The 22,000-nt window shown below is 34.3% G+C and overlaps 2 protein-coding genes and 1 long non-coding RNA gene across 3 annotated transcripts; all 3 read right to left on the reverse strand.

Moving 5' to 3' along the window:
- Positions 1-561: 561 nt before the first annotated feature.
- On the reverse strand, positions 562-2,775 carry LOC117908312. The gene is made up of 5 exons (XM_034821917.1): positions 2,652-2,775; positions 1,657-2,559; positions 1,415-1,533; positions 809-1,136; positions 562-722 (listed from the first exon to the last, which is right to left on the reverse strand). Exons 1-5 carry the CDS (start codon positions 2,773-2,775, stop codon positions 562-564), a joined length of 1,635 nt encoding a protein of 544 aa, XP_034677808.1.
- Positions 2,776-3,227: 452 nt separating this feature from the next.
- LOC117908878 lies at positions 3,228-13,327 on the reverse strand. Its single transcript, XR_004650265.1, has 10 exons — positions 13,295-13,327; positions 12,216-12,627; positions 10,629-11,027; positions 10,037-10,359; positions 9,698-9,883; positions 8,808-9,067; positions 8,354-8,492; positions 8,169-8,276; positions 7,813-7,908; positions 3,228-4,028 (listed from the first exon to the last, which is right to left on the reverse strand). It is a non-coding gene; the product is annotated as an uncharacterized LOC117908878 (long non-coding RNA).
- A 1-nt stretch (position 13,328) lies between these two features.
- Positions 13,329-20,473, reverse strand: LOC117908876 (putative disease resistance protein At1g50180). The gene is made up of 3 exons (XM_034822677.1): positions 20,093-20,473; positions 16,254-17,040; positions 13,329-13,438 (listed from the first exon to the last, which is right to left on the reverse strand). The coding sequence occupies exons 1-2, from the start codon at positions 20,378-20,380 to the stop codon at positions 16,801-16,803; spliced, it is 528 nt and encodes a 175-aa protein (XP_034678568.1). The 5' UTR covers positions 20,381-20,473; the 3' UTR covers positions 13,329-13,438; positions 16,254-16,800.
- Between the last annotated feature and the right edge of the window lie 1,527 nt (positions 20,474-22,000).

The raw sequence follows: 22,000 nt of genomic DNA on the forward strand, positions 1-22,000 counted from the left end.
ATAGATGATTGCAAGCAGTAGTTTCAAACATACAAGCAACGTTCTCAAAACATTTATGACATCATCACCATTATCCAACAAAAGTATTTCTTCTTACAACAAAAAAACCTACCTTCTTAGGACAATACATGCTCAATTCCCTAACACAAATGTAAATTTCCAAATTCATAAACATATCCTTAAGATAACACATATACAACCTGTTGGTCTGTCGTATGTGAGAATTAATAAATCATAACCAAAACCAAAGTTTTTAAAGGCGAAGGCATAAGGTGAGGCGTTTTTGTGCCCATGAGGCGAGGCGTAAGCCTCGAAGCGTTGAGGTGTAAGCTTTTTGAGACCCTCATTTTATAATTAATAAATATTTTACAATATATAAAAAATAAAAATAAAATAGCATAAATTAAAAACATGAAAACAATCCATTAGAATTATAAAAAAAACCTTACTAGTTCCATACTTTCACAATAGAAAATAAAGGCAACCATACTAATAGTTCCAAACAACCATAACCAAGTCACAAAATATCAAATAGAGTTCAACACATATTACTAGAACGTTTCAACTTAAATCATCCTCTCCAATGTCATCATCATCCTCGTCCAATGTATCAATAGTTGGAAAGTTCCCACAATCAAACCCTCCCAACTCATCTAACTCCTCATCTTCATGAATTGGTGTCAAATTCAACTCCTTCCCTTTGCCTTTGCCTCCACTTTCACCTAACATAAAGTATAAATTAGGTGTAAATATTATAAGTTCATTAATAAATTTAACAAAATTTATAACTTAAATTTTGAGTACTTACTTGCAAATTCATCATGTTTTCTTTTGTTGGAATGTGAAGAAACCATGTTGTCTAATGACGCTTGAGTCTCTTGGTTTTGGGATGACACAATTCTAATAGCATCAACATTAAATAGTTCATTATCTTCAAGCGGACAAAGATCAAGCGGGAGGAGGGGATCTTCTTTCTCCGCAATCCACTCATCATCTGAATCAATCTCATCTACCAAAATTGGATCAACATTTTGTTTCCTTTGTAGACTTCGCTCTCTCAATCTAGTGTTGTACCTCACATACACTAGAGCATTTAACCTCTTATGTTCGAGTCTATTTCTCTTTTTGGTATGAATCTACAAATAATAATATAAACAAATTTATATATTAAAATTAAATTAAAGTTCTCTAACATTAGAATAAAAATGCATATACTAAAATTTTTTAAAAAGTAGAAATATTACTGATGCAAAAGTGCTCCAATTTCTCTCACATCCTGAAACACTACAAGTGAGGCTAAGGACTTGAACAACAAACTTCTGCAACTCCAGTGTGGAACCCCCAAAACTCATCCACCAACTCGTAAGACTTCTTAATCTTCGAGAATCAATTGCAATTCAGCTTCCAAATTCACCCATTCTTGGTCATATGAATCCAACTGAATGTCAGCTTTTAAACGTTCTTGGTAATCCAACATCCTATCCATGCATTCAAATAATCCCTTCCTCACCTCATCCACATCAGAGAACTTATCTTCATAGCGCAATTGCAGATTAAGATAATAATCTGCTGTATGTAAAGGCTGATGAAGTTGCGGAGTCTATCTTGCATCTATTTTTCTCCAAATTGGGTCATATTTCCTCTCCATGCCCCCACAATTAAATGCAATTTTCTCCTTGGCTAAATCCATCAAATCATAAATATAACCCATGGTTGGTCTTTCCTTTGAATCAACCTCTCTTAAGACACTTACTAATGGAATAGTGGTCTTAATACAAAAAGCAACATGAGGCCAAAAATTTGGATCGAACAATATTGCACTTCGAGCTTTTACACCTTCTACCTTTTTGGCCCATGTACTAGAACACCATTTTTCAGATGAGAACATTGCTATAAGAGCTTGTTTTTGCTTATAAAGACTTTGGAGAGTAAGAAATGTAGTAGCAAACCGTGTAATTGCTGGACGAATGAGTTCATGATTTTTTGTAAATGTTGTCATCAAGCTAAGAACCCAAGTATACCCATATATGAACTTCACCACTTGTCTAGCTCGCAAAAGTGTATTAGTATGAACATTTCGCTTCCTAACATCCTCCAACATCAAATCTATGCAATGAGCAGCACAAGGAGTCCACCACAATCTTCTCCTCTTTTCCATAAGCCTCATTCCAACATTCACATAATTAGATGCATTATCAATAATAACTTGCACAACATTCTTCTCTCCAATTTCTTCAACCACCTCATCAAGATGCTTGAACATCAATTCTTCATTTTTTATCGTATCAGATGCATCAATTGATTTCAAAAACCATGTGCCAATAGGACTATTTACCAAAAAATTTATAAGACATCTACTCTTTCCATCTGTCCAACTATCTAACATAATTGAGCATCCATATTGCTTCCAAGCTTTTTTGTGCTCTTCCATTATGATATTTATATCATTCATCTCTTCTTTCAAAATCCATGTCCTCAATTCATGCATAGATGGAGGCTTAAACCCGAGCCCAAAATTTGCAATTGCATCAACCATAGGAACCCAATAAGGATCATTCACTGTATTAAATGGGAGACATTTTGAGTATATAAACCAACCAATTTTTCTACACACTTCCTTTCTTCTAGTTTGCACTTAGAATTCAAAGTACTTTGTCTAGGTTGTGAAATTGTGAATTTATCCATGGGTCCCCTAGGTATAGGTTCCCCACTCCCATTTTCACTCCCACTACCACTTTCATTACCACTACCACTCCCACTCTGCAATGTCCCCATTGTTTTAGATAAAACACTCTCATTTGGACCCACACCAATTTCTTGGAACAATTCATTTCTTTTTTATTTTTGTTCCTTATAATTGCTCAATGCCTCTTGGCATTCGAATCTAACATCTTCACTGACTTTAGTACATGGTTTCATACCATGATGAGTTCCGGTAAGGTGATGTTTTAGTCTATTCACCCCTCCCGCGCATCTTTGATTACAAAACTTACATCGTATATAATTTTCCTTAGAGACTTCAATAACATATTTCCACATAAAATCTTTTCATGAAGCTTTCGAATCGGAGGAACTCATTCTAAAAATTAATAATAACAATAATAATTAAATTTCATTATATAATTGACCTTAAAAATAATTATAAAACACAATTGAAATATCAAACTAACAATTAAAAATTAAAAATAAAGCAAGAAAGAGTGAGAAAACAGTGTCGGGTGCCTCTTTAAAATTTTAGTGTTGTGCATTGTTTTAAAAATGGTGCAGCATCATTTAACTTTATTGCATTGTGCATGCATAAATGTTGTTGCCAGGTGCAATAAAGGCTGTTGCTGGGTGCAATTAAGGTTGTTTCAGGGTGCAATAAAGGTTGTTGCAGGGTCAACAAAGGTTGTTGCAGGGTCAAGAAAGGCTGTTGTAGGGATTTATTTGAGATGGTTGTGAGGAAAAAAAAAATAAAGGTTAAGAACCAGAGAAGAAAAAATAGTGTCGTTGAAACTATGAGAAGTTGGACAAAAAGAGTGAAAAACAAAGAGAAAGAGAAGAGGAGATGAGAAGGTTGGGACTGTGTGAGACTAAGAGAGGGTGAGCAACAGAGAGAAAATACCTACCTATTGAGAATCGAGATGAAGTCGTCGGAGTGAGAAAGACGAGTTGCCGAAGAAAAAGTCAATCTTCAGGTTGTCAAAGAAAAAGCTGATCTTCAGGTTGCCGAAGAAGAAGCTGATCTTCAAGTTATCGAAGGTACGAACCACCAAGAGCTAGGGTTAGGGTTACATTTCTTCCCCAACTTGTTCCCTTTGTTCCCTCTTCAGTCTTCAATGTGTTTGCGGGGTTATAAAGTCTTCAACGGTAAGTTGTTTCTATTTTTTTTTTATTAGCCACCTCAGCAAACCAAAGGCTCACGCTTTAGTGAGCAAGGCGTCAAAGGCATTTCCTTTTGTGTTCAACGTTGTTGTGCCAACGCCTTAAGGCGTTTTCTGGATGCCTCGCCCTAGAGCGCGCCTCTAAGAGCGCCTTTCAAAACACTGACCAAAACCATAGTGCAATAGTTTTTATCAAATTAGTTGGGAAAAGATAATGACGACATATCAAAAGCAAAATGAAAGGCCAAAAGCATTAACCTAAATAACAAAGACATATTATGGATGAGACACAAATTGAAGAGAGGTTAGCTTGAGGAGTTGATGGAAATCCACATGCAACAATATCCATGCATAGTTTTTCAACATAAATCTCTAGGACATTAACTAAAATTTGGTTGATCTTCACCACTATTCCTTTTAGATTGGCCTAAAATATTTAATAAGCTAAATAACAAAGACATATTATGGAGGAGACACAAATTGAAGAGAGGTTAGCTTGAGGAGTTGATGGAAATCGACATGCAACAATATCCATGCATAGTTTTTCAACATAAATCTCTAGGACATTAACTAAAATATGGTTGATCTTCACCACTATTCCTTTTAGATTGGCCTAAAATATTTAATAAGCTAAATAACAAAGACATATTATGGAGGAGACACAAATTGAAGAGAGGTTAGCTTGAGGAGTTGATGGAAATCCACATGCAACAATATCCATGCATAGTTTTTCAACATAAATCTCTAGGACATTAACTAAAATTTGGTTGATCTTCACCACTATTCCTTTTAGATTGGCCTAAAATATTTAATAAGCTAAGCACTTCACAATCATGGAAAATTAAAGATAAGATAAATTATCTACATAAATCTTTGATGCTATGTCTTGTATATGTCTTATGATCTCTAATGTTGATAAGAATCATATTATTAAACCCTTACATAATTTACTAGAGTACCAAATCTTATAATGTGCTAAAATCCTATATAATAGTTGATGATTTTTTTATTTACAATTTCTATAGTATCTATTTTAAGTGTTAAATTATATAATATTATAATAGTTTGTATGTTTTATTAGGAGTAGCTATGTGCACCCCCTTTCTAAATTATGTGACATTAACACTTCTATAACTACTTTCATTTAATTTTATTTTATTTTTGTGTTATTTATAATTTCCATGATTTTTTAAATAAAGATCAAAATTTTGTAAATGTTTTTTATACTTCTGTTTATATCAATATTTTGTTATTTGCTTACATCTCTAATATAGAAAACAGTTGAGGCAACTAATGGTCTCTCTCAGCCATATGAGTTTGTGATATTACTCAAGCTAGTATAAGAATGATGCCCAAACTCAGGAAGGACAACATGTAATGGGTTTCTCAAGAACCCTAAAGCCTATTTGGTAGTAAATGTAAGAACAGATTTTCCCAAGATATTTGCACCATTATCCCTTTGGCAATAGGGACACTAATTAAATTTGTGATAAATTATGTAATCTAAGCCAGCATTTCCATAAATTCTTGGAATTCAAAACATAAAATAACATGATCATTTTTTATCCATAACATTAGAAATTGGTTTGAAGATGCACAATTCTTATTGTATAAGCTATCAAATGTATAAGGTGTAACTATAAATAACAAAGCTATCTTTTGCTTCATATGTTGTCTCATGCCATAATTATGAAAGTAGAATATAACAAGTGCATATTGATTGTCAAATAATTAAAACAAGGCTAAAGAGAATGAGAAGAAAAGTTGGAATCTTAGACTTGAAATGGCTTTATGTATTAGTAGAATTTTCACAAAAATATAAATTTTTGAGATATAAGCGATCTTGGGTCAGACTTGACCAATTCCTTTTGGCATCTTTCCAATAGACATAGATAATTGTAGATTTGAGTTTCTGGAGGGTGATAAGGAATGCATCTCATCCTGCAGTGATGTCAATTCAAAGAAAGAATGAACTTGAAGCTCTATGAGTTTAAGTGATAGTAGTATTGCAAAAGCAGAACAATTGTCAATTGTGAGTGTGGAGGGTGATAACATGTTGAGCACCTCCTTTTAGAGAGATATTACGATTATTGTTTGTGTACTCCAAAGCATTCCAATCCCAGAGGTCAAGAAACTCAAGTGAAGGGACGTAACTAGATTGTCATATGAATTGGTAAGATGTGAAACTCACTCAAATTGTTGGTGTTCTACTGCATATGAATCTCAGAAAAAATCAGAACTCCAAACAAAGTAGATCAATTTAAACAAAATGAATGGGAAGTAATAAATTAAATATTAAGAATTCTGAACACGCTTGCATATGCATATGAGAATCAGGAAAACAGAACTATAGAAAAAGTATAACACTCTTATAACATTGTAAAATAATAACAAGAAAATTTGAAGCCATCAAAAAATAGGAAAAAGACTGCATTGTAAACCTGAAACATTGTTGATGGCATGCTCAAATTAGAGAGACTAGGAGTAGTTTATGAATCAGCCAATCTTTGCTAGTCGATATCTCAAGTAGGCCCTTTGGTGTAGTTCTAGATTCTCTTGGATAAAAATTTGAACTGAAATGAGCCTTATTGCTCCAACCACTCCCCTAACCACAGGATTTACACATGGACAGGCTAACCCTTCCATGTTTATATGACACTTATAACACAATTGCAGGAATTATAGAAATCTTAGGCCAGTCTTAACCTTTTCCTTTTGTCATGTTTCTAGTAAGTATAACAACAGTGGATTGTGACTTTTTGTAAAGTGCTCATAGGCAGATCCCTTCTCACCACCATTTCAATCAGAGCAGTTAGCAATCTAAAGCCTCAATTTTCAAGACAACTTAAGGCTTAAAGGGTTGTAAGACAAAGAAATTAGGCTACCCCCTCCCCTCACTACCATTTCAATCAGAGCAGTTAGCCATTTAAAGCCTCAATTTTCAAGACAGCTTAAGGCTTAAAGGGTTGTAAGACAGAAAAATTAGGCTACCTCCCCTCTGCATTTTCAATAACGTGGGAGAAATGAGGTGCTAGATAGTAGGAGATATATTAGTCTATGACAATTCTCACTTTCTAGTTACCTTAAAAGGTGAGGTGGCAACACTAGGAGACATATTAGTCTATGAAAATCCTCATTTTCCAATTCATTTAGAGAGTTGAGACAACAGCTTCAATATCCAGTTTTTCTTTGACTTGGCAACAATTACATCTCAAATAAAAGTTAACCCAAATTTCCAAAACTTGTAGAATGGTGAACGAAGTAACAAGATCTTATATTGACTTATAGTCATCCAAGTACAAAGCACTAGCAAGTTATATCTTTGAAGATACAAATTTCTAAATTTACCAATCTAATGAATTAATGAAAGAGGTGAAAAATGACAAAAATTACACAATTACTTTATCCAAAAACTATTAATTAACAGAATTAGACTCTTAACAGATGTTGCTCATTTTCAATACTTGGTTAATGATTTCTAGCCAAACGATCCCTATATTGCTCATAAAGGGACAGTCCTATACCTAAAAAAATTACAAATAGGGTGGAATAATAAGGAAGTCTTTTGCCTAGTTTTGTTTGGTTAGAATGACATTTTAAAAATAATTAAAGGCATAGTGATAGACTTTTGTTTTGTCTATGCTAATACACATAGGGAAAAGACAAGAGAACTACTCTACAAATTTACACTTAATGTTTGTGACTTGTTCAATTTGATTACAGTCCTAGTAAATATGAGAAATAACAAATGAGCACAACAGTCTTAACAGATTGATAATTAAATTAAAAAATTATACAACCATCCATAGTGGGGATATTACCTAAAATATATGGTACAAAGCATCTAGGATTGAAAAAGATAGCAGGAATTCTTTCTACATCAGACATCTATAAATATGAATTTCAGGGGAATGAGAAATGTTTAAGCCAGTTCAAAACTTGTTACCTTCTTGAAGTGCTTTCAAGCTCAAACAGGCTACTGTAGGGAGTGATTTCACGTTGGGCCAAGGACTAATCACAAGCTTCTTAAGTAAGGTGCAATCTGTGACAAAATACTAAATAAATCAACCTTAGCATTTTCCTAAACACTCAGAAAGCAAAAATTAAAGTAACATAATTACTTGGTACATGGTATAAGTATTTGATTGCATAAAATGCAAACATAAATAACAAAATTGTTATTTTCTATACATGCTAATGAATACAAAGAATTGTCAAGGCAGAACTGTAAATACAACATACTGATTGGAAAATAGTAAATATGAAGCTATAAAAATGAGATGACATCTTGAGAATTTAGACCTGAAGTAGCTTTCTGTATTAGTCTTTGTAGGGCGCTACGGGAATGAATCTCTTCTGGCAGTGATATAAGGGCAAGAATAAATTCAAAGCTCCATAGGTGCTATAAGCCTGCCTATCCAATCTGGTAATGTTATCAATTGAGACCAGTGAAGAAAGAGTCTGATGCAAGTAAGAGAAGTCTTTACCTTTGCACCAACCCTCAATAGCTTTTTTCCAAGGCATGGGCAATATTCAGCCCATCCTCCTCATCATCCTTATTTGCAATGGCATATAAGAAACCTTTGGGCCAATGAATAACCATGAGTTTCTTACACAAGGTGAAATCTGCAAGAAAATAGTAATCAAATCAACCCTAGCATTTTCCCGAACTCTTATAATGCAAAACTTAAAGAGTAATATGATTAGCTTGGTCCTCAATGACCATTTAATGACTTGTCTAAATTGTACATTGATTTAATGATGCAAACCTTTCAACTTAGTGACTTCTTCAAAATTATAATTTTATCAAATAATTGGCAGTAAATAATAAAAATTGCAGCTATTAAAAACAAGAAGAAACATTGAATTGTAAAACTGAAATATATTGTAGATGACATGCTTGAATTAAAGAATATCCTTCATGAATCAATCATCCATTACCGGTCAGTATCAATTCTGGAAACATTGAAAAACTGAGGAGCACAGTGATTCAAATTCAGGGCAGACAACATTCTGTAGCTCATTAAGAGATCTTTGGATGCTTATCCAATCTGATAAAGTTGCTAAACAAGAACAGTATTTTAAGAATTTCCAGAATGGTAACATTTTGAGGCATCAATGATGGAGGCACCAACTCAAGCTTCTGAGTCCTTGCAATTTGCATGTGAACCTCATCCCCATTATCTGACAAAAGAAGTTGCCTACAACATTTATTCAAGGTCTCAAAGTTAATATTGAATCCACTGGTGGAGATGTCCAAGCACTACCATTATCACTTTTTACAGCAAACTGAAAACAATTATGTGTAATAAAACCATTAACCTATTCCAAACATAAAATAGAAAGATCATTTCAGCAAAGAATTATAATAGTTAATTTTAACCATGAAAATAAACATCATTAGTAATTGATATCTTTAAAGATATGATTTTCAAGCCAAACAAGTTCAACTAAATTATAATACATGATGACTAAATCATAATATCAATGGACTACTATTTCTCTCTATTCTAACTCTATCAATGGCTAACATAATAATCAAGTGTATTTATCTATGTTGTGTTTTGGTTTGAGTTGATATTGTAGAAAATAGTATAAAGCATAGCAATAGACTACCATTTTGTCCATCCTAATACATACACAGAGAGTAGAGATAAGACAAGTAGTATAGACATTTTTTTCCTTTATATGATCCATTAATAAAAAAAATTATCAATGAGCATAACACCCTTAACATATCGATGGTAAAATTTATGATGCTGCAGCCATCCCTACTGGGAGAAGGATTACCAGAAATATACATGCCCCATCCCTACTGGGAGAAGGATTACCAGAAATATACATGCCCACTAGCAGACCTGAATTGAAAACAGAGCAAAAGTCCTTTCTGCACTAGTCATCTAGTAGATATGTTTTTATGGGCGATGTGAAATCTTTAGGGCAACCCAAGACTTATCCCCTTTTAGCATCCCTTTAGGCATTAAGCCAATCATAAAGCTTCTTAAGGAAGGTGAAACCTGTGACAATGGTTAAAGATGGAAAAAAAAATTCAAACTTGCTGATCTGAGCAGTTTAACAGAGCAAATATAAAGAAGTGCCAAAGCAAATGAAAATAGGGCATTCTGCATGTATGATAATAAAATTGAAAAAAAAACTAGGGAATTTCTGACCTGAAATGACATTCTGTATAAGTTCACTCTTCACTAATGCAGGTACATGTTAATTTATAGGATATAATCAATCTTGGGCCAGTTCCCTTCGACATCTTTCTGCAAGGTGCTCATAATTTTATATATTAAGGTGTGCAACTGAGGTGAGACTGCCAATCCAATGTGGTAATGCTGTCAAACCACAATAGTTGTAAATTGAGAGACGTTGAAGAGTTGAAACATGTCGACGCAGCTCATCTAGAAGAAATATCAAAATCACATATCTTCTATATGGACAAAGACTCCAATGGAGAATCAATAACAAGTATTAACTGCCACAATACCTCTTCTCTCACTGTAGACAGTAGCAATTTCTTAAGACAAGGTAACAAAGACACTTGCAAGGATGTCTAAAATAGAAAAAAGACTGTGAGCTCAGGGCATTGCGAGATCTTTAAACTAGAAAGAAGAGGAGATGAATGCAGTTCCAAGGATGCTAACTCCTTAAAATACTCGATATCTAATTGTGAAAGATAAGGAAATGAAGGAGGTGGTTGTGTTGGTAACATTTCCAGGCCCCAATACCAATAACAAGTATTAACTGCCACAATACCTCTTCTCTCACTGTAGACAGTAGCAATTTCTTAAGACAAGGTAACAAAGACACTTGCAAGGATGTCTAAAATAGAAAAAAGACTGTGAGCTCAGGGCATTGCGAGATCTTTAAACTAGAAAGAAGAGGAGATGAATGCAGTTCCAAGGACGCTAACTCCTTACAATACTCGATATCTAATTGTGAAAGATAAGGAAATGAAGGAGGTGGTTGTGTTGGTAACATTTCCAGGCCCCAATACCGGAGACACCAACTCAAGCTTCATCTTCATTATCTAACAAAAGAAGCTCACTGCAACATTTATTCAAGGTATAAAAGGTGATGAAATATTGAATCCCCTCGTAGAGATGTCCAAGCTCCACCTTTATCCCTTGTACATTCAATTGACAACAATTACATCTGCAATAAAATAGTTCATCTAAGAAATTTCCAAACATGAAGAATGCAAACACAAAATAGCAAGATCGCTTTAGCAAGAAATGATGAGCTAATTATAATTATGAAAAGAGACAACATTAAAATTGACATCTTTAAAGATAAGATTTTCAAACTTTACTAAATTATGATAAATGACAGCTAAATCGTAATATCAATGGACTACTCTGTTTTTGTCTATGCTAATGCTATCAATGGCTGACATAATAATCAAGGGTTTTTGTCCATGTTGTGTTTTGGTTAGAGTGATATTTTAGAAACTAGTACAAATCATAGCAATAGACTACTATTTTGTTTATGCTAGTACATACATAGAAAGCAGAGATAAGACAAGAAGTATAAAAATGTTTTGCTTGACATGATCCATCAATAACCAAAATTATAGATGACTCTGACATTCTTAATAGATCAATAGCACAAAGTACAAACAATGATAATGATGATGCAACCATCAAAGGTCAGAGGAGGATTTACTAAAATTTATGTCTGATAGCACACCTGAATTGAAAAGAGAGGAAAGGTCTTTTTTTGCATTGGTCATGTAGTAGAAATGAATTTCTGGCAGTGATTAATCTCAAGGCATGTAAATGATATCAGGCTGCCTAACTAGAACAGTCCTAAATGATAAGTCTGCAGGGTATTGAGGGAATGCATCTCTTCTAGTAGTAATGTCAATGAATGGCAAGGATGAATTCAGAGCTCCATAAGTATTGAAAGGCTTCCTATCTAGTCTAGTGATTTTGTCAATTGAGAGCAGAGGAGAGAGTACGTTGTAAGTGAATGGAGTCTTTTCCTTTTCACCAGCCCTCAAAAGCTTGTTCCCAAGGCATGGGCAATATTCAGCCCATCTTCACCATCATCCTTTTTTACATTGGGATATTAGACACCTTTGTGCCTATGAACAATCAGAAGTTCTTAAGCAAGGTAAAATCTGCAAGAAAATATTGATTAAATCAACCCTAGCATTTTGCCAAACTCTTAGAATATGAAACTTAAAGTATAATGATTAGGTTGGTCCCAAACTACCAATTAATAACTTGTCTAATTGTACATGATTTGATGATGCAAAATTTTCAAAAACTTAGTGATCTAAAATCAAACATTATAAAAATTGAAGCTATTAAAAACAAGACAGAACATTGGATTGCAAACCTGAAATATATTGTCAATGACATGCTTCAATTAAAGAACAAAAATCCTATATGAATCAGGTACCATTGCTAGTCAATATCAATTTTGGGAAAATTGAAGTGTTGAGTGACACATCCCTTCTGGCAGTGATTGCAATTCAAGGCCAACAGCATTTTCAAGCTCATTAAGAGATGCCAGACTGTCTTCTAGTTTGATTAAGTTGCAAAACTAGAGAAATTGATGATTGTAAGGATTTCCAGAATGTTAACATTTTGAAGCCCTAATAGTGGAGGCACCAACTCCTTATTTGACAAAAACGCTCTCTGCAATATTTATTCAAGCTCTCAAAGATGATAAAAAATTGCATCCACTGATAGAGATGCCCAAGCCCCACCATCATCCCTTTTTTACATTGAATTTACATCAATGACATCTGCAATAAAATAGTTAACTTGAGAAATTTGCAAACACAAAATAGCAAGATCATTTTGGCAAAACAGAACTATGAATTGATATCTTTAAAGATACATTTTTCAAATTACTGTTACATGCATGCTTTCAGGCCACAAAAGTTCAACTAAAGTATAATACATGACAACTAAATTGTAATATCAATGTAACATTGTATCCACTGATAGAGATGCCCAAGCCCCACCATCATCCCTTTTTACATTGAATTTACTGCAATGACATCTTCAATAAAATAGTTAACTTGAGAAATTTCCAAACACAAAATAGCAAGATCATTTTGGCAAAACAGAATTATGAATTGATATCTTTAAAGATACATTTTTCAAATTACTGTTACATGCATGCTTTCAGGCCACAAAAGTTCAACTAAAGTATAATACATGACAACTAAATTGTAATATCAATGTAACATTGTATTTTCCCTATGCTAACCCTATCAATGGTTGACATAATAATCAAGTGTCTTCGTCTATGTTGTGCTTCAATTCGAGTGATATTTTAGAAAATAGTATAAAGCATAGGAATACACCACTGTTTGGTTTATGCTAATACATACACAAAGATCATAGAGAAGACAGAGAGTAGAAAATCAATGATGATGCAGTCATTGATGGTGGGAGAAGGATTACCTGAATTCAAAAGAGAGAAAATTCCTTTTTGCATGTGTCATCTAAGAGATATAGCTTTCCGGGCCATGTAAAATTTTAGGCCAATTCAAGACCGGTCTTCTTTGGGCTTTAGGTCAATCATAAGCTTCTTTAGGAAAGAAAAATCTGAGACAAATAACATTCAAATCAGACATCAGTATTTCGTAAAACTCTTAGAATGTAGAACTCCAAGTAAAATGATTAGTTTAGCACACAACACAAGCAATTGGTTAGATAGAAATAATTTTCAAACTTACTGATCTGAGCATTTTGACAAACATATGATGTGCAAATATAAAAGCAAAATGAAAACAAACTATTTTGCATGTAAGAAAATAAAATTGAGAAGAAAGTTGTGGGATTTTGCACCTGAAGGGCTTTCTGTATCAATTCATTTCTTATAATCGTAGATATAAATGTATGGGATATGAGCAATCTTGGGCCAGTCTTTACTAGTTCCCTTTCTACATCTTTCTGCTAGGTGCTCACATTAGATATGTGAAGGTTTGTAAGTGAGGTGAGGCTGCTTATCCAGGGTGGTAACGTTGCCAAACCAAAACATTCGCGAATTTTTAGATATTGAAGAGTTGAAGCATGTTCTACTTAGCCCATGCGGGAGAAATATCATTTCATCTATGATGCAAATATACAGAGACTCCAATGAAGAAGCAGTGACAAGCATTAATTATCGTAATACCTCCTCTCGCTTTATGCAGTCCTAGTGTCTTAAGACAAGGTAACGAAGACACTTGCAAGGATGTCAGCTTAGGGCATTCCCAGATGTATAAACTAGAAAGAAGAGGGGTTGAACGCAGTTCCAAGGATGCCAAGTCACCACAATTCCAGATATCTAATTGTGAAAGAAGAGGAGAAGGATATTAGCTAGTAGACACCATAGCCACCTAGTAGATATACAAATGATCACAAGCTGCTTAAGCCATATGAAATCCATGGGGAAAAGAGTAATTAAATCAGCCACGACATTTTCCCAAGCTCTTAAAAAATGCAAGAACCTAAAGTAATGATGGAAAAGGCTTGCATTATGTGTTATATGACTGTCACATGTATAACACAAGTGATATCTTGAACAACTAAAGGCACATCATACGACTTTGGCTCCAAATTTTCTCTTCATATGTACAAACATTTTCTCTTAGCACTTTAACTGCAATGTAATAAAAAAAATGAAGCCATCAAAAAAGGGAAGAGAGTTTAGATCATGGTCTTGAAATAACTAAAGAACCTATGAGTCCATGAATTAGGTAATATCAATATAAGGAACATAAGAGTGCTAAAGGTCATATCCATCCAGGGCAGGCAGCAAATTGTAGTTCATTAAGAAATGTGCATGAAGTGGTCTTTTGCTAAACCAAAACAACTGATGATTTTTATAATTTCCATAACAGTAACATGTTGAAGCCGTAATAGTAAAGACAACAACTCAAGCTTCTAACTCCTTGGGATTAGCATGCCAACCTCATCCTCTTTATATAATAAATGAAGCTCTGTGCAAGATTCATTCTAGGATCTTAAGGGTGATGAATTGTGCAATCAATTGATACAAAGACATTACTTTATCTCGCCTTTGAAATTTAAAATACTTGATAGAGTCAAGTGTGGAAGCCATTGATATCAAAACATTAGTCCATGGAAACCCTCAATTTTTAGTTACTCAAGGAAGTTAAGTGTCCAAGCCACACATGCTTATCCCTTTCTGCATTGACTAAATCTGCGATAAAATGCTTTACTGAAGAAATTTCCAAAATATAGAATGCAAAGATAAAGTAATAAGATCATTTTAGTAAACAATCGAAATAATTGATCAGATGTAACTATCGAAGTTCACAACTTTAACAATTGACATTTGAAGATATGAATTTAAAACTTTAGTCATCTATAAAACAGGGAAGAGCAAAATGAGATAAGCAATTTGTTTACCACCTAATGGTTAGCAAAATAAAATAAGTTTCTAATTCCTTGGGATTAGCATGACAACTTCATCCTCTTTATATAAATGATGAGGCTCTAAGCAACATTCATTTTAAACTCTTAAGATGACATAGAGAATCTATTGATACAAAGACATTATGTTGTCACATCTCTGAATTTTCAAATACTTGAAAGAGTCGAGTATGCTAGCCACTGATACAGAATACTAGTCTAAGCAACCCTTAATTTCTAGTTACTAAAGAAAGTCAAGTGTCTAAGCTCCATGCTATGAAAACAATCACATCTACAATAACATAGTTAAACTATGAAATTTCTCAAATATGAAAAATACACAAAAAATGGACTTCTGTTTTGTCTGTGCTAATAAACACAGAGCAAATACAAAGGAACAAAATTTCTGCTTTACATGTTTGTTGTCCCACACGATATGTTACTATGAGAATTAAAAAACCAAATTTTAGTAAGTATGACACTTTTAACTAATCAGTATCAAAATAAAAGATGATGTAGCTATTAATAGTGGGAAGAGAGTTATGGTAGATTGCACACCTGAATTTAAAAGGGAGTAGAAGTCTTTCCTACGTACATTGGCCATCTATATGAATTTTTGGGCCATGAAAAATCCTTAGACCAAACTAAACTTTTGGCAGTGATTTTATGCTGGGGAATTGAAGAATGCAGGTAGTGATTTCAAGGTGGGCCAAGGAATAATCATAAACTTCTTAAGTAAGGTGGATCTGCTGTAGTAACTAAATCAAGGTCAATCTATGAAGTATAACTTTGTACCGTCAGTAGCAATCTTTAAGGTTCATCAAATGGATAAGGTGTGAACGTAAATAACAAAATCAAATTTTGCCTTATATGAGAATATAATATAAACTTTTGCTTCACATGAATAACCTAAATAGAATTCATGTTGTTACAGGATATTGATTGTAAAAATAATAAAAACTAAAGCAACAAAGAATGAAAAGAAAGGTACGTTTCAGACCTGAAATGGCTTTCTGCATCAGTTCGTTTCTGAACTAATTTCTGAGACACGAGTAATCTTGGGCCACTCATTTCCCGAATTGTTAACAAATGATTTCGACTGTGTAACGCCTCTCTTCCGGCAGTGATGTCAATTTAGGGCATTTACAAATTCGAAGCTCTTCAAGTGAGGAGAGGTTGCCTATCCAATCTGGTAACGTTGTCAAACCAGGCCAGTCGTGAATTGTGAGACTCTTGAGGATTCTAAAAGAGCACAATTCTTCTGGCAGTGATTGTCAATTCAGGGCAAGGACCAATTTCAAGATCAGTTAACGAGGTGAGGCTGCCTATAACCAGACCAGTCGTGAATTGTGAGACTCTTGAGGATTTCAAGAGAACGCAGTTCTTTTGGCAATGATGTCAATTGAGAGCAAGAACAAATTTCAAGATCAGTCAGTGAGGTGAGGCCACCTATCCAGTTTGGTGATGATGCCAAACCATAAGAGTAGTCAATTGAGAGTGAATGTAGGTTGGTGAGGGAGCGCATCTCTTGGGGCAATGATGTCAATTCAGGGCAGTATCCGATTCCAAGCTCTGTAAGTGAGGTAAGGTTGCCTCCAGCGTGGTATTGTTGCCAAACGAGAGCAGTCCCAAATTTTGAGAGTTTGGAGAGTGGAAACATGTTGACGAAGCTCGTCTGGCAGAGACCTCAAATCATCTATGCTTTCAACAGACACAGACTCCAATGAAGAAGCAGTAGCCAACATCATCTCCCGTAGTACCACCTCTTTGACTTTACATAGGTACAGCTTCTCAAGGCAGGGAGATGGAGGAAATAGTAAAGATGTCAGTTGGGGGCAATTCCTGATGTCTAAACTAGAAAGAAGAGGAGACGAATGCAGTTCCAAGGATGCCAAGTCACCACAATTCCGGATATCTAATTGCGAAAGAAGAGGAGAAGGAGGCAGTCGCAGGGATGTCAGCTTAGGACATTGTGTAATCTTTAACTTGGAAACAAGAGGAGATGAATGCAGTTCCTTTTTCTCTAATGTGTTTGGACAAAAATAATTTCTTTAAAACAATAATATCATAAAATAATTTGATTCTCACAATAATTTCAAAACTATTATGTCTTATTCCTTCGAATATATAAATTATATTATTTTTATTTTTATAATTATTTTAATTTCAATAATATATAAATTATATATTTATGAAGTCATCGATTCAATATCTTGAACCAATAACTTTTCCGATTCAATAATCGGTCTGATTCTAAAAAGTGGAGGTGGAGGTGGAGGTGGAGGTGGAGGTGGAAAAAGTGGAAGTGGAGATGGAGGTGGAGGCAGAGGTGAAGGCGGAGGTGGAGGTGGAGGCGGAGATGGAGGTGGAAAAAGTGGAAGTGGAGGTGGAGGTGGAGGTGGAGGAAATAGTCGAGGGCAAGTCCTGATGTTTAATTGTGAAGGAATAGGAGAAGGCAATCGCAGGGATGTTAGTTTATGGCATTCTTTAATCTCTAACTTGGAAAGAAGAGGAGATGAATACAGTTCCAAGGATGCCAACTCATCACAATTTGTGAGTGTTAATTCTAAAAGACAAGGAAATGAAGGTGGGTGTGTTGGAGATAAGTCCCTCCTCCACAACTCCTTTAACTTTGGCATGCGCTCGAGTTCAAGGTACTCAAGTGATGGGAAGAATGGCCTTTCGGATGAACAGTAGTCCATGTACTCCACCTTTTCTAAACACTGAAGCTTCAGAGACTTGAGGTGAGGGAGTTCAACAAATGGCGGTAGAATCTGGCATCCTAAACAACTTTTCAAATTAATTGTGCTGAGGTTAGGGAGTCTGCATCTCAAACCACCATTCATCATCCAACTTGGAAACCCCTACCTCCATATCCTGTTATAAAAAACTCCTTCAGGTTTCGATGTGGTCGTAGGCCTACCATCACAGACTCAGCATCCTCACCCGATTGAGCTTGAGCTTCTTCACCATATGACCATTCTAATTCCAAGGACTCAATGTATTGTTTTCCCCCAAATTTGCTTCCTCGGATTCTACGTTAGCATCCCTTACGTTTTCAAGCTTTTTAATCCATAGCTTTCCTCGAAGGTTGTTCAACCTTTTCAATTCACTCAATCTGCCAACTTTACTCCCAGTTCCAATAACAAACAGTGGTAGGCTTTCAAGCAAAGTCAACCTCCCTATCCCACATGGCATATAACTCAAACTTTCACACCTATCATTCTCCAAGTGCCTAAGATTAATCAATTCCCTTATGTCTTTGGGAAATTCTTTTAGATTTCTACAATCAATAAGTTTTAATGTTTGCAAATTATATAACCTTGTAATAGCATTTGGGAGTACCTTGAAATCATTGTATGAAAGATTGAGATATCTTAGATGACTCAATTTACCTATAGATTTTGGTATCTTTTTTGCAACGGTTCCATTTAGGCTCAACACACGGGAACACTTAAAATTTGGAACAAGTGTATTGCGAATTGAATAATTAGCTTCAACCCATTTATCAAATTTCAAAATGGTCCTTATGTGTTTCAAATCCTTCCAATGGATATTCAACATCATAAAGAATGACACATGATAAACTCTTTCTGATATCTTCTCTTTCTCCACATTTTCTTTTAAAACGAGGAGCTCAGATCCAACAATAGATTGTGCAAGATCATGTATAAGATCATGCATTTTACAACTTGATATATTATTATAAGCATCTTTTTTAGCCTCCTCTAGTAATGATCTAGACAATAATTCCTCAAAATACCGATCTCCTATGTGTGAAGCTTGAATATATCCTTGTGCCATCCACAATTGCACCAACAATTTTTTCTCAATTTCATAGTCTTTTGGAAATAGTGCACAATAAGCAAAACATTGCTTCAAATGGAATGATAGATCATCATAGCTTAACTTGAGCACGGATAAAGCCCTATCATTATTTCCACCTTCCAATAGCAACAAATTTTCATTGTTTCTAATGGACAACCACGGATGTTCCTCTGTTTTAAAGCGCAATATTGCTCCTAGTGTTTTGATGATAAGAGGAACTCCATTACACATATTCACAATCTCTTTTCCAATTTCTACAAGTCTTGGATACATTCTCTCTTGTCCTTCTTCAAATGCTATTTTTGAAAATAAATTCCAAGACTGGTTTTCTTTCAAACCTTTCAAAGAAAAAGGAAAATGATCAATACCCATAGTTGATGCAACGTTTCTATTTCGGGTGGTTACTAGAATCTTACTCCCTTTAGCACCAACCATCAACAAGGTCCTCAATCTATCCCAGTTTTGGAAGTCATCATTCCAAACATCATCTAGTACTAGCAAGTATCTCTGCTGCCTTAGTTTTTCATGAAGGGAAACTTTCAAAACTTCCAATGACTCAGATTTTTCTACAACTCCACTTAAGGATTCCAAAATTTTTTTAACCAGCAACTTTACGTCAAAATCATCAGAAACACAAATCCATATCTTAGGCCCAAAAAAGTCTACCACTCTCTCATCATTATATACCAGCTGAGCAAGAGTGGTCTTGCCCAACCCCCCAATTCCAATAATGGCAACAGCAGAAAGATTTTTTTCATTCCCAGATGACACCAACAATTTTATTATCTCTTCTTTATCTTCATCTCTTTCTACCATTTCAGAGGTCAACACAAATGAGTGAGTCTCTCTCCAACTACTCTCTACCTCCCTCTGAACTATGTTCCCTTGAACAAGTTTTAGCAGATGGATTTCTTTTACAATTTCATCAACCTCTTCTTTGATATTCTTGACTCTACTACTCATCTTAAAACGAAATACAAGTTGATTTGAAGATGAGAAGAAGTCACTGACCTGCCTTGCTACTCCTCCACGCTGCAGCTGATGGGTTGCAAAGTCATCCAACAAGTCATCAGCATCATACACGACATCTTTGAGCCTCCTCACCCAAGTTTTTACTGCATGGCTTTTCTCCTGCTTCTCCTCAGCATCAAGAAGTACACCTCTGATAGCGTCCAGTTTCTCCGTAAGCTTCGTTAACTCTTTTGCCACACCAAACGCAGATCCAATTTGTTGAATAGCCGAGGAGCCTAACTTGGTTAAAACGTCAGCTATAATATTGAATGGGATTTGTTCAGCCATTTTTTGAAGAGCTGAAACAGGAGAAGACCAAGAAAGTATGGTAAGAGAAGGAGAAGTTGAGAGAATTGTAAGAGAGAATACCACCAGACAAGTAGCGATGACATACAGAGAGCTAGTGAGAAGTCAGATGCAGTGGGCCTAATATGATATACTTTGATTAGTCAAAAAGCAATGTGAACTTATCATATGCTCATCAACTAATTTCTAGAAAGAGATTTCAATGTATTATGATTATAAATGAATATTTATATAGTAATGAGGCACATGCTCTTCAAATTTATGATTTTCAGGCATGCATTTTTACATCACATTATGGCATTATTTTATATTGATTAGTCACACTCCTTCTATTAAGGATGAATTAAGATAAGATAATTATATATATAATTGGTCACTTGTTAAAGCTCAAATAAATTGGTGATTTTATATAAATAAAATAAAATAAATATTGATGATTGGATTTTATGAATAGAAATTAATCAAAAACTTATGAAATATTAAAAATATTTTAAAAAATAAGCAATGAAGTAATAATACGGATGTGGAAGTACATGATAAACCACATAAAATTATATCCAATGAAATCAAATATTTAACTAATATTTAAATTGAATTAATTAATTATAGAGTTATCTCAATAAGTAAATAATTAAATTTATAATAATGAAGCATAAACAATGAATTTAAATTTAATATTAAAAAAATTGAATTAATACTCAAATTGAACAATAGTTGTAATTTACCGACATACCTTAAGTAGTGGTTGACGTTGATTCGTAATGAATCTGCAGCAGCTTCAACAGTCTCAAAATTATAAAATTTTGAGAGAAAATGAGAAAAAAAAACAATTGATGCAATAATTAATACGAGATCAGGATGGCTTTCAAGTGGAATGGAGAGGAAATGGAATAGAGATGAAAGCATTTATACTGGAAATCAAAATAGCCGTTAGGAAATGTGTTTGATTGTTGGATCACATTCAGATCGAAATCTGACCGTTGGATCATGAAGGAGCCGTTGAAAACCGTTCCTGACCATTGGATGGTATCAGGGATCATTACGGCCGTTGGGAGGAGCGGGTCAACGTCTCCTTTGCGTGTAACAGAACACGTTTTTCCCTTTCATTGTGGTGTTTGGAATTAGGGAAAGTGCGTGCATGTCAGCGTTCACATGCCAAACTGACCTTCCATCACATTAATTTTTATTTTTTAATGCTTTGAAATCATAATAAAGCATTTGAAGGACAAAAAGGTAAAATCATCCAACTGGGAAAAATAAGAAGGTGAACAGAAGATGGGATTCTTATGTACACAAACATGTTGATGGAATCATACAAGAAATTAAGCTTGTCAAGACTCCTCTTTTTTTTTTTATTATTATTATTATTATTATTATTATTTGACATATGTATCAATGACATTTTGACAAAAATATTATTTATTTTTAAAATATTTAGTGAAATATGATAATTTTAGCATTCTTTCCTAAGCTACAATTTTGTTTTTTTTTAATTATCATCTTAAAAATCAATTTCCATATTCAATTGAAAATTCAACTTTCAATTGAATTTTTTTCAACTACAATATATTTAAAAATATTTTTTCAATTATCATATTTAAT

This window comes from Vitis riparia, chromosome 19 (genome assembly GCF_004353265.1).
Source record: "Vitis riparia cultivar Riparia Gloire de Montpellier isolate 1030 chromosome 19, EGFV_Vit.rip_1.0, whole genome shotgun sequence".
NCBI lineage: Eukaryota > Viridiplantae > Streptophyta > Magnoliopsida > Vitales > Vitaceae > Vitis > Vitis riparia.